The 12,979-nt window shown below is 50.3% G+C and overlaps 1 protein-coding gene across 1 annotated transcript in view; it reads left to right on the top strand.

The window, feature by feature from the left end:
* Positions 1-4,340: 4,340 nt before the first annotated feature.
* RYBP (RING1 and YY1 binding protein) overlaps positions 4,341-12,979 on the top strand; it is a 200,542-nt gene continuing 191,903 nt past the window's right edge. Inside the window, exon 1 of the mRNA XM_024747058.1 lies at positions 4,341-4,443. Within this exon, the coding sequence (XP_024602826.1) occupies positions 4,341-4,443 (103 nt within the window). The remainder of the gene's footprint in view (positions 4,444-12,979) is intronic.

Here is a 12,979-nt window from a genome sequence, read left to right on the forward strand (position 1 = left end):
GGAGCAGCCCTGGACCAGTGCCAGAGAGGAGTTGGCGGGCAGATGCCCCAGCCTCCTTAGGCGGGATAACTGATGTCTGTCCTGTGCTGTCTCTCAAGGTGTGCTCCTGGGGGCAGTAAACTATGTCAGACTGGTACGTCCCTAGTTCAGGCCACTGTCATTTCTCACTTGGATTCCTTCTGGCTGCCTTCATCCACTCTATAGCTGAAGGAGCTTTCTAAGGTGCAGACGTAATGATTTCCCTCCTCTGCTCCCCAGCGCTCCTGGGCACGGTTCAAACCCCTTATGTGGATGACAGCCCCTGCCTGTCCCCATCTTCACTCTGGGCCTTGAACTGTGCTGTTCGCATCTCCTGGAATCTTCTCCTCCCTTTCCTCTTCCGGTGCCTGGGCCCAGCGCATGGTGATTCATGGCTTTAGGTCTCAGCTCCCCTAGAAAGCCTTCCAGCCCCCAGGCAGGGTTGTAGGCACAGCACCTTGCTCTTGCCGTGCTCACCCTGGGGTTAGCTGTGTTGCCTGCCCTTCCCTCCAGAGAGCCATGTTCGCCGCTGTAATTGCGCATTAGAAATAACTGGGGGGCCTTTAGGATGCAGACCTGCCCACCCCCAACTCCACAGCCGGTTAAAGCAGAGTCTCTGGAGCTGGGACCCAGCATCAGCGTCTTGTAAAAGCCCACCAGGTGCTTCGAACGTGCCGGCCGGCTGGGTGGAAAACTGCATTTGGATGGCATGATCTCCATGAAGGTAGGGCCTGGGTCTTATTTCATCTCCACTCCCTGGCGCATAGTAGGAGGCCCCTGGTAAATGTTGGCTGTGAATACGAACGGCAGCTGCAAACGGCTGTCCTTAAGTGCCAGGCACTGTTCTAAGAGGCTGAATGAATAAATGAGTGAGTGAATGAATGAATGAATGAATAAAAGGCCCACCCACATGCATCTGGGAGCTGGAGGCTCCAAAGACATGTCTGTCACTAAGACGTCCAATTGTCTAGTGGGCAGCAAACAGCTTCTTGCCAGAGCAGAGAATTTAGTCATCAGCCCTGGGGCACGACCGACCCCGGTGGTCACTGCTGAGTCGCCAGGTCGCCAGCAGGTCTCCTCGGGGAGCAGCCACAGAGCTGGGAACCTGGGGGAGTGACGAGGTGGGGCTGTGGAGTGGGGGAGAAGGGACCACTCATTTCGAAGTGATTTTTGGCCGTCGGGGTCTTTAAAGTGCATTGTTTCTGGGGCTGCATCGGAGAGTTGGACGCAGCCCCAGCCGGTGGGATGAGAGTGGAGTAGTTAGGGCTTGGAGGGCTGGATGTGCCGCTCTGCGTCCCATGCAGCTGCGCTGGGGAGTACACCAGAGAGGATGAAAATCCTCTCCCAGCTTTGCCGGCAGAATGAAAATATATGGTTTAATAGAGACAGATGGTTCCATTTCACACAAGTGGCTCATACCTACCTCTAAGTAGCTGCTGTTAAAAATTCAGGCTCTGGACCTGTTTTAAATGAAGCCTGAGGTCGAAAAAAAAAGAAAAAGAAAAGAGAAGGAAGAAAGGCCTATTTGGGTTGGCAGGGAGGTCATGGAGCTTGGGTGAAGCCTGTTTCAGTCTGTCTGGAAGATGGAGCCAAAGCAAGGGCTTCGTGTTGCTTGATGATTTTTTCCCCTGCCCAAAGCAGGCTCTAAACGGCATTAGCTGTAACGAGGCGGCCCCTGCGCTGCCGGGTGGAGGGCCTGGTGGGGAAGTGATTACGGAGCAGGGTCCCTGCAGGACTGGCCGCAGTCCTGGGAGCCGGCTTCTCGGGCTCTGGAGTGCTTTGTGGGGCCCCCGCCTCCCTTTGTTCTGTCTCCATGGCCAGAAGGAGCCCGAGGCGGAGCAGAGTGGCATTCTGAGCACCCCCCCCTCCCCCCCGCAGCCCCAGCTGCCAGTTCCCTGGTTATCTGAATTGAAGAGGTCAGAGGTTAAGTGAGAGATCAGAGTTCTCGGGTCAGGGAAAGAGAAACAAATCCCCAGGGCCTTTGGCTGCGCTCTTGAAGCGTGTAGGCCGTGCCCTCTGGTACAGATAGGGGAATATTTTAAACATGACCCTGTCCTTCCCTGTTACCATGTAAATGGATTGATTTTTTTCTTTAATCGAGTTAGGGGAATTTCATGGAGGGGAAAAAAGGATTGGTGGGGCATTTGGATTTCGGTGGAGGCCCTGGAGGAGCACCTCCAGCGCTGGCCCCTGCTTCACAAAAGGATGCCGGCAAGGACCTCGTGCCTCGGTTTCCCTGTCTTCACACATCAAGGCCTCGGAGGGGATGCAGTGACAAGGGATCTGACATGCGCAGGAGCTTATTCGGAAACGGGGACAAGAAGCCTGCTCTTAGGAAGGAAGGAGGCACGTTTCAGAGCTTGTTATTCTGTGGTTTTAACAAGCTTCTTGTCGTTAAGGCTCATCAGGAAGCCGTCTGCGTTCTTAGCCTGTGCGAAGGGCAGTAAGGGTTACTGAAGCATAAGACAAGATGCTGCCTCTCAAGGGGCATTTTAGGTTGTTTCAGAGCCAGAAAGACTCTTGGTGCTGATAGTTCTGGTCCTGTGACCTCGGGCCAGCTTCTCCAAACCTCAATTTCCTTATCTATAATATGGGAGCAATGGGTCCCATGCCCTTACCGCTTCAGGGCACCCCAGTGCCTGTGTTCCTTCATGCAGGGACTTTAGCTATTCATGACCATTTTATTTGCCCTCGAAGGGGCCAGAAGTGCCCAGGAATTAATGCCGCGCCCCCCCTCCCCCCGCCGGCCCACACGGCTCTCAACCCATGTCTGATGGAATTGGTGAATAAATACCCCAACTCCCTCCCCGTTGGGTAGGATGACTCTGAGGTGTGTGCATTCTGCACCGTTTCCCAGAAATTCCCCAGGGGATCCAGCTCCATTTTCCCACAGGGCTAACTTGCTCGCTCCCAGGCCTTTTACTGATTTCCTTCCCAAATGAACGACTTGTACTGGAGTCCCCACTCAGGGTCGGCTTCTGGTGGAGCTGAGACCGTGGGCGTTGAGAAGATGAGAAGAAGCAGGGTTTTCGTGAGGTTATTGCAATGACTGAGCAGTGCTAAGCGTACAGAGAACCTGGCACAGAATGAGCCCTCAGATAAGTGATAACCAGCATCAGGAAGACTTAACATTTATCTGAGAGAGATGGTGCTTTACAATAAGAAAGCGAGGCTGTGTTGTGGCTGAGCGCTTTAGATGCCCAGAGGAGGGCTGGGCGGCCCCAGAGGCAGGGCTGCTCAGATACGGCCCCCAGGAAGAGAGTGGGGTATGAACACGGTGTGGGGGGATTGACAGAAGCGGCCGTATCCATGGCCTTCCAAGAGTGCCTGGCTCCTGGAGGGTCCCCGCTATTTCTTTGTCAGTGTCTCTCAAACTCTCAGCACACCTTGAGGCTCCGTCTTAGCACTGGACAGATTGTTGGCACATATTTGAATAATGTTCATGTTTCTTGTCAGAGTATAAGGCTCCAGAGGGCTGGACGGGCCATGTCCGCTCAGTACTGTGTCCCCGGCACCTGGTACACAGCCTTGCATCTTAGGTCTCTAGTAAGCGAGCCAGCAAAGAAGTGAATGAATGATGAATGAAGGGGTGAACATAGTCGGCTAACCCTAACTAGTGTGGAAGAGGTTGGAGCAGACCAGGTTAAGGTCCTAGCAAAGGGACCAGTTTGGCAGGAGTAGAACAGGAAATATTACAGAAAAGCAGGCTCCGGGCAGATGGTGGAGGGCCTTGGATGCTGACTTAGGAGACTAGGCTTTTATCCTGACTAAATGGGAGTTATCAAAGGTCTTCGAGCTACGAGGTGACACGGCAGAAACAGTGTTTTTAGGAAGACTCTTCTGCCACTTTCCTCGGCTGTTGAAAGGGAGTTTTACTACGCTTACACCATTGGGTTTCTGTGAACTTCAGTGGGATGGTACAGTGGCCATGCCCAGCACAGCGCCTACCGCGCAGTCTTAGGGAGCACCCTGTGAACGTTAGCTGCTCTTCCTGGCTCTTCTTGGTAGTGTTTTACTAAAAGGAGATTGTAAATAGAGAAGAGCAGAAGGCCGTAGCCTGAGGCCGTGGCTAAGGTGTCAGCCGTGACTGGGAAGGAGCCGCTGGAGGGAAGGTAGGTCTAGCGCATGCTGTCGTGTGCTGCCCGGATCCCCCTGTAGGGAAGGGACTGATTCCCTGGCTGCCGGGAGCGCTGTTTAATGGCCTCTGGCTGAAGAACGCCGCTTCCCCCAAGCCTCCCCTCCTTCCGGGGGCAGCCCTCATCCCGTGGCCGCTCTGCGGGACCCTAAGGATCTGGCCCTTCTGCTCCGACTCAGAGCTCAGAATGGCTGTGCCAGTTCCGCAGCTCCCAGGGGGGCTGGCTGAGGACTTTGCTAAGACTGAGCCACAGCTCAGCTTCCCCCTCACCCTGCTACCCCCCTCCACAGGTGAGGCGGAGAGCACCCCCAGTCATCGGCATCTCGGGGTCGGCTTTGTAGGGAAGTCAGCTTGCAGCCGTGGGAGAAGTGGGGAGGAGAATAGCATTCTGCAGGCCCTAGAAAGAGAAAGATCCGGAAGGAGGAGGCAGGCAGCAAGACCCAGTGCTTCCATGAGAGCAGGAGCATGAACCTGAGAGAGACTATTGGATGCAGCAGCTAGGAAGCCAGCAAGGGGCCCAGAGCCAGTCATTCCACTGAGTGGGAGAGGCTGAGAAATCAAGGATGGAGTGAAATCAAACTGCAGGCACAGAGGAACCTAGAAGGAAGCCCAGGAAAGAAGGTAGGCCATGAGAAGCTAGCCTCTTTCTTTGGCTCATTTTGTGTAACATCCAATCAAGGATTCCTATCAGAAAACCCTCTGGCCACAGGCTCGAGAGACATCAAATATCTTTTTAACTGTGAGATTTAAAAACAGCGATTTGGGGACTTCCCTGGTGGCGCAGTGGTTAAGAATCCGCCTGCCAATGCAGGGGACACGGGTTTGAGCCCTGGTCTGGGAAGATCCCACATGCCTGCAGAGCAACTAAGCCCGTGCGTCACAACTACTGAGCCTGCGCTCTAAAGCCCGCGAGCCACAACTCCTGAGCCCACGAGCCGCAACTACTGAAGTCTGCATTCCTAGAGCCCGTGCTCCACAGCAAGAGAAGCCACTGCAATGAGAAGCCCCGCACACCGCAACGAAGGGTAGCCCCCGCTCGCCGCAACTAAAGAAAGCCCGCGCGCAGCAACGAAGACTGCACGCAGCCAAAAATGAATGAATGAAAAGAGCGATTTGTTTTCTCGGGATTGAGAATGCCATCCTTAAGGACCTCATTTCCCCAGTAATGAAAAGGCTCTGTAATCCCGATTGTAGGCATTTTGTAAAATGGGAGTCTTGTGTCAGTCCAGCCATGGCTCTCCCACTCTCCCCCGTCCTCCGTGAGCTCTTTAGTCTCCCGCTTTGGAACCTGAGCCCCGCGCCTCTTCCCTTTTGGCCTCCCTTGACACTTGTTTATTAATTAAGTATTTATTGACACCAACAAAACTGCATCACGTCAAAGCAGCTCATCGGAATTCTTTCCCCCTCCTCTCCCACACCCACTCCCAGTGGGGGACACAGAGAGCGGGGAGTAGATGCAGAGCCCATCAGCTCTCCCATCAGACTGGCCCTCCCCACTTTCTTGTGGACCACTGCTGGTTCCCGAATAACCGTTCTGTCCCCGACTTCCACCCACGTCTCTTCTTAAAGATGTTTATGTAAAGGACAGCCCTTCTGCAGACTTCTATCTGGGTTTAAAACAAACTCCAGATGCTCACACACTGCTGATGGGCATGTAAAATGGTACAACCACTTTAAAAAGCAGTTTGGCAGCAGCTTAAAAAGTTAAACATAACCATATGATCCAGCCATTCCACTTCTATATACAGACATCCCTCTGAATCCACAGGAGACTGGTTCCAGGACCCCCCCGAGGTTTACTAGAATCCATGGACGTTCAAGTCCCTTATATAAAATGGCATAGTATTTGCATGTAACCTACATACATCCTCCTGTATACTTTAAATCACCTCTAGATTACTTATAATACCTAATACAATGTAAATGCTCTATAAGCAGTTGTAAATACAATGTAAATGCTATGTGAATAGTTGCCATGTTGTAGTAAATTCAAGTTTTGCTTTTCAGTACTTTCTGGAATTCTTTTCCGAATATTTTCAATTTGCAGTTGGTTGAATCTGGGGATGTGGGACCCGTGGACACGGAGGGCCTACCGTATTCACCTACGAGAAACAAAAGCCTGTGTCCGAACAAAGATCAGTGCACAGATGTTCATAGCGGCTTTATTTCTAACAGCCCCAGCCTGGAAACAATCCCAAACTCCATTCACTGGTGAATCCAGAAACAGACTGTGCTACATCCATACAATGGAATACTACCCATCAGTCAAAAGGAAGGAATTACTGACACTGGCAACAATATAAAATTCCAGAATATGCCAACTAACCTACCGTGACAGAAAGCAGATCTGTGACTGCCTGAAGGGGACGTTGGGATGGGCTGAAAAGAAGAGAATAAAAGGGCACAAGGTAGCTTTTGGAGGGAGTGGATATGTTCATTATCCTGATTGTGGTTTTAGTTCCATGGGTGGGTGAATATATCAAAACTCATCAATGTGCAGGTTATTGTATGGCAGTTATACCTCAATAAAGCTGTTCAAAATTATTTTCTTGAACCGAAGTCCAGGAGGAGGAGGGCATCACGGTTTAGTTGAACACTAAAATCTCTCTTGGGAAAGCGCGTTGTTCCTGGGTTGACGCAAGCTGACGTGTCACCCTCTTCTTCTTGGAGACTTGACCGGGGGAGGGTTAGCCTTGGAATCACCCCTGCCATTTTGGAACTGAGTGGATTTGCTTTCCGCTTGATACTTCTGTTCTGAAATAGCTAGGAAAGAATATTTAGCAAGTACTAGGTTTGATGAACTGAATAAGCAGTGGAAATGTGGGTGAAAAGAGTGTCCATCCCTCTTGGTTAAATTCCTAGAGTTTGCTACGTCGTCAACCAAATTGGGCTTATTTGTACCTATAAATCTTCTCTTAAATGTTTAGAAGAATTCATTTACTGCCTTTGCAATAAATGCGCATTTACATTGCTTTAAATGCACGCATGGCATTCGTTGTATTGACAAACCATGATTTATTTAGCATGGTTTATTAACCTTCCTGTCAGATGTTTAGGTTATTTCCAGCGTTTTACTGTTACACATCAGAGCAGACAATTTGGTCAAGACCAGTTTGGCCAGAAGCAAATTGATTAAGCTGTCGGTGTGGTGAGGATGTTGAATTGATTGAAAATGAAGATGTTTAGTTCTTAGGTTTATAAAAAGAGGAGATTTTTGTGTGCGAAGGGGAAATTTTCCTTGGAGTGACTTTGCAACTTGTTATGTATCTTTCACCAATATCATCTATTTTTTTTTAATGTAAGATTTTTGTTTTTTACTTTTCTACTTTTAAATGTCTTCATATTTGCCATCAATGACACTCTGTTTGGGATTGCATTAAGAAGGAAACACCCTATGCGAACATCACCTAAGAAGATGGAAATGGCCTAAGTGTTAGTCATTTCCTGCCTTGTACGGAACACTCAAAATTTATGACGTGTGCGCCAGTGATTGAAAAATTAATCTTGGTTCAGTTTGCTAAATAAAAACTTTCAAGGGGGCTTCCCTGGTGGCGTAGTGGTTAAGAATCCGCCTGCCAATGCAGGGGACACGGGTTCGAGCGCTGATCCGGGAAGACTCCACCTGCCACTGAGCCCCGTGCGCCACAACTGCTGAGCCTGCGCTCTAGAGCCTGTGCCCTGCAACAAGAGAAGCCACCGCAGTGAGAAGCCCGTGCACTGCAACAAAGAGTAGCCCTTGCTTGCCGCAACTAGAGAAAGCCCGCGCGCGGCAACGAAGACCCAACATGGCCAAAAATAAATTAAATAAATAAATAAAGTAATTATTAAAAAAAAAACAAAACTCGGCAACCCCCACAAATCACATGAACCAATTTCTTAAAAATCTCTCTCTCTCTCTCTCTCTCTCTCTCCAGAGACATATCTATCTCGGCGGTGAGAGTGTGGAGTCCTAACCACTGGACCGCCAGGGAATTCCCAGTAAGTATCCATTTTATGCTTCTGCCGCCACCCAACCAACTCCCTTTTGATAGACATAAAACTTATTTTCTGCTTCTTATTACTAGCAGCCCCAAAGCATGCTTGATTGACTGAAAAGGAATTTGAAATTTAAAAACCAGGAAAAAATCCCCCAAATTTCTAAAAAAACATTGAAATATTTTGTGTCTAAAGATACAAAAAGGTCATAAAGCCACCCCACCACGGATCACAATTACCCACACCCATGACTGATAATACTTTTTTCAGCCACGTTCTCGTAGAGACCAAACTGCTATTGCAACCAATGGCTTTTCAAGCAAATCAGATGAAGTCCCTGTAAACAAAGCTGTGATAGGACATTCTTGTAATTAAACTTTTGCATACATCCTGAAAATATATCCTTCAGCTAAATACTCACAAGGGGAATTGCTGAGTCAAGCAATATGCACTTTCAAAGCTTCATCTCTATAATTCTCCCCTTGGGATTTATTCCGAATTATGTGTTTACAAGACAAAGTTTTTGATTACTTCTTATATGCCAGTGTCTATTAGGCCTGGGATGCGGAGACGCGTGAGCTACATCCTTGGCTCCAAGGGGCTCCAGGGCGAGGCTCACTTGCCTTTGTGCCCATCACAGTGACCCTATAGGAAGCACGGAACAACTACTTGTTGAATGGACAAATGGATGGATGAATGTGTGTCAGTAGCCTTTGCTATGTAGCAAAGCACCTTGCTGGCTTAGAACGACAAACTCAGTACTCATAATTCTGTGGATCAGTTGGGGGGTTCTCCTTCTCTGGACTGGCTCGACTGGTATCTGTGGTCTGTTGGAGGCTCAGCTGGGGCTGCATGATGGCCTTGCTCAATTACCTGGCAGTACGCAGGCTGGTTGGTCCCGAAGGGACTTACCTGGGGTGGTTCATCTCTGCTCCACGTGGCCTTTCCTCCTTCAGTAGGTGAGCCCAGGCTTGTTCCCATGGAAGACTCAGGGTTCCAAAGAGCAGCAGGGGAGGGCAAGCACCAGGGCACAAGCACTTTTCAAATCAAATCTCACAGCCAAGCCCAGAGTTAGTATAGAAGGGTGTGAATACAGGTTGTGGATGTAGGAATGGGAATATGGCGGCACTTCCTTTCCAGAAAAGCAGTGCTTCTGATTCTAAGCTCTCAGTCTGTGTCCATTTACCTAAATGCCTGAGTTGGAAACTCGGTTCATAGTTTCTGAAATTATACTTTGGGGCTTGAACTTTTCCACTAACATGTGTTTAGTGCTGCCTTCAAAGAAATAACCCAGTGTGTCTGATTCTGGAGGCCTCAGCTAAGAAAACCGTTTCTGGGGAAACTGAATGTGGGCTTTGAATGCATGATCACCACCCTGTGTTCTGACATTTTTCTGAACAAGTGTAGAGAATGATAACTCACTGTTGCTGGGGCCACCGGCGACTTATTTGATCTCCTCTCACAAACACAGATAAAGTTCAGCCATTACCTTGGTCCCCTACACACAGCCTCTTGCCTCTGCGGACATCACTTTTCCACTTGCTCAGCACTTGGAAGGTGATTTCAAGTGAAATTCCTTAGCATCAGTTAAGCACTGGCCTCAGGATGGCAACATGAGAGACCGTTTGGGGAGCAAAGGGGTGCCTCTCGTTAAAAAAAAAGAAAAAACTTTGGGCGGATTTTCAAAGAACAGTTGCCAGAACGATCCCTTCCCAACCACTTCTCGCCAGGAAGTCGCTGCCCTCTCTTAAACACATGTGACGTGTTGGGAACAGGAGAAGAGAGTTGGTGGAGTTCTCTCGCATTCTTTACTGGAGAGGGCACAGAGGTTAATTTAGGAAATAGCTCTCTAATGGAAGCCAGATTGGGGGAAAGTGAGGAAACAAATTTAAAAATCGTGTTTCCAGTGTGTGTGAGAGGGACACATCTCGATGGTGCGGTCCCCGTGACACGGGGCTGTGTGGGCCAGTTAGGCGAACAGGATGGTCTTAATAGCTGCAACTTATTCTTCCTTTTGGGGCTCAGGGTTCCGGAGTCTCTTTGACGAGCTGTTTATTGTCTGGATTGTGTGATTATGAGAAAGTTTTTTGATGACATCCTATGCAAAAGCATTCCCTGAAAATGCCAATTCGACCAGGTTTATCTTCTAATTCTTCCTTTTCCTGTGCCCCCCACCAACCCCGCAGCGCGCGCACACACACGTGCACGCACACACACGGACAGACACTCACACACAGACACCATTTCTCTTTTGTCACCCCAGGAAGGGTGTAGAACAGCACTTCTCAAATGATCTGGGGGTAAAAGACGAGTTTTTTAGATTTTGAATCCCCTACAGACCAATACTTGCATAAAATACCATAAAAATATGTTAATAGAAAAAATGCGTATATAAAACAGAGACATACAAAATACAAGGCCAGCATTTTTATTAATAGGTTGTGCAGACAAGAAAGTTCTCAGGTAAATTGTTTTAGAGGTTTCCAAACACTCTCAATTTCTACACTTAATTGGTAACCAGCTGGTCACCAGTGTAGGGCCCACACCCTGCCCAGCACTGGTGAAGAGCTCCATTTCAGTGGCGGACTGAACAAAGGTCCATTCATTTACTCGCCTGTGTATCGTGCACGCATTGATGGAGGCTGCATTCCCCCCAGGAGCTCTGTGGGACATGCCAGGAAAGCTAGGACACGGCTCTGCCGGGGCGCACGGTGGGCGTGGAGGCAGGTGTGCCCTGCTGGCGAGGCGGGGCCGTGATTGGGGAGCAGAGGTGCGTGGGAGGAGCAGCTCACCCCAGTGTCAAGGCTCAGGGATGCCCAGCCGGAGGAGTGGCCTCCAGGCAAGTCTAGAAAGAGGAGGAAATATTGATTCAGTGAAAAGAAGGTCTGGGAGAGTGGAAGGGCCTGGAAGAAGTCCTCTCCAGGCAGAGGGAAGGGCATGGGCGGACGTCTCATGTGCTCCCGACAGAGCAGGCAGCAGGTTTGCCTGGGTGTCCAGGGGGCGGAAGGGGGAGATGAGGCTGGGAGGTGGAGCATCTTGGGCCCATGGAGGCTATGCCAGGGAGCGAGGGCTTCATGCGGAGGAGCACAGAGAGCGCTGGAGCCCGCCAGGAGCAGATGTGCATTGCAGGAGGCTCCCCAAGTCTGCTGTGCGGAGGGTTGGAGGGGGGCAAGGCTGAGGCCAAGGCCCAAGGCACAGCAAAGGGTCTGTGCTGACATCCGGCTGGAGGTGATGGGTCTTGGGCCAGCTTCATCAGGGGTGGCCTGGAGAGGAGATGCGTGCACGGCCTGGACAGACAGATGCCGGGCCCATGGGAATAGAGACAGATCGTTTGCAAAGACAAAAAGGAGAAACTTTGAGGAGGGCTTTGAGCCCAGAACAAAGTTGGGCCGGGCTGCCCAGAGCTGGCCCCTGACTGCTGCCTTTCCCACCACCACCAGCCCGGCACCATTCAGAAACCAGCACGCAGTGGCTTTCCTCAGGCTTCTTGTTAAAAAGTGCTGGTTTGCCTCCTCATCCAAATTACAGGAAAGCAATAAAAGCTTGACCAGAAGAAAAGGATCCATTCCACACCATGCTGGGAAAAAAACAACTTAGAACAGTAGGGCTGCAATCCTCAAAGCTGTACCTCCAGCTTTTTTTTTTTTTTTTCTAAAACAGCTGCAACTCCCCAAATCCCAGGGTTTGATGTCTGTAGCTCGTGCCGCACGCTTATCTCTGTCTTTGTGTTTGTCTCCTGACGGATGGACGGACACTGTTACGGAAGAGGGATGTGTTTGATACTGAGATCACACAGCGTTCTGCCAGCATCAGTTAAATGCCGAATCTTGTACGAATAACTCATCTGGTGTTTAGAAGGGAATGGAACCAGGTCTGGTTGATGTCTCTACTTTCACGTGATCGGGGGCAACGTTTGGTCTCTGAGCAGGAGTGGAGGCCGAGTGACGTCTCTAAGTGGACCCTGGGTCCCCTTCTCCCCCTGGGGGGCATCAGGGTTCTTACAGGTGCCACACCACCGAGAAGAGCCGGGTACCAAGAACACAGGCAGAGTGCACCCTTCTGCTGCAGCTGTTTCGGGAGCGAATTCAGTTCATAGAGGAACATTCTGCAGGGTCAGTTCACGGGCAGGGTTAGTGCTCTGGGCACAGCAGGGTAGAGGGAGGGGAGGAGGGAGCCTTCTCTAACTGCATGCAAATGATGCAGCCATTCAATGTCTCTGCAGCTGGATTTCAATGCCTCATCACCCATCTGCAGCAGTAGGAACTTGATTAGATTTTTTTCTTTAAAAAAAAAAAAATCCGGGCTTCCCTGGTGGCGCAGTGGTTGAGAGTCCGCCTGCCGATGCAGGGGACACGGGTTCGTGCCCCGGTCCGGGAAGATCCCACATGCCGCAGAGCTGCTGGGCCCGTGAGCCATGGCCGCTGAGCCTGCGCGTCCGGAGCCTGTGCTCCACAACGGGAGAGGCCACAACAGTGAGAGGCCCGCGTACCGCAAAAAAAAAAAAAAATCCATGAGCTGTTGGAGGACCTACAGTGCTTGTTTGATCTCTGTATCCCCATGTCAAGAATTATGACCAGCACAAGGTATGTGCTTAGTGAAAGCTGGAGGATTCGCTGAATGGATGATTGGAATTCTCCCAACTCTTGTCCATTTCTGAATCCTGGCTTTTATTTGTCTCCCCCACTTGTTTTCATTCCCCTGTGGGCGCAGGGATTGTGTCTGTCTTAATGCTTCTAAATAATTCCCCAGCATCTAGCACGGAGCCTGGCCCTGGTGGACAGTAGGTAGAAATTGGTTGGATGAGTGAATGGATGGGTGATGGGGGAGGGGAAGCCAGGCTCACCCTGGCCG

This window comes from Neophocaena asiaeorientalis, unplaced genomic scaffold (genome assembly GCF_003031525.2).
Source record: "Neophocaena asiaeorientalis asiaeorientalis breed wild unplaced genomic scaffold, Neophocaena_asiaeorientalis_V1.1 scaffold130, whole genome shotgun sequence".
NCBI lineage: Eukaryota > Metazoa > Chordata > Mammalia > Artiodactyla > Phocoenidae > Neophocaena > Neophocaena asiaeorientalis.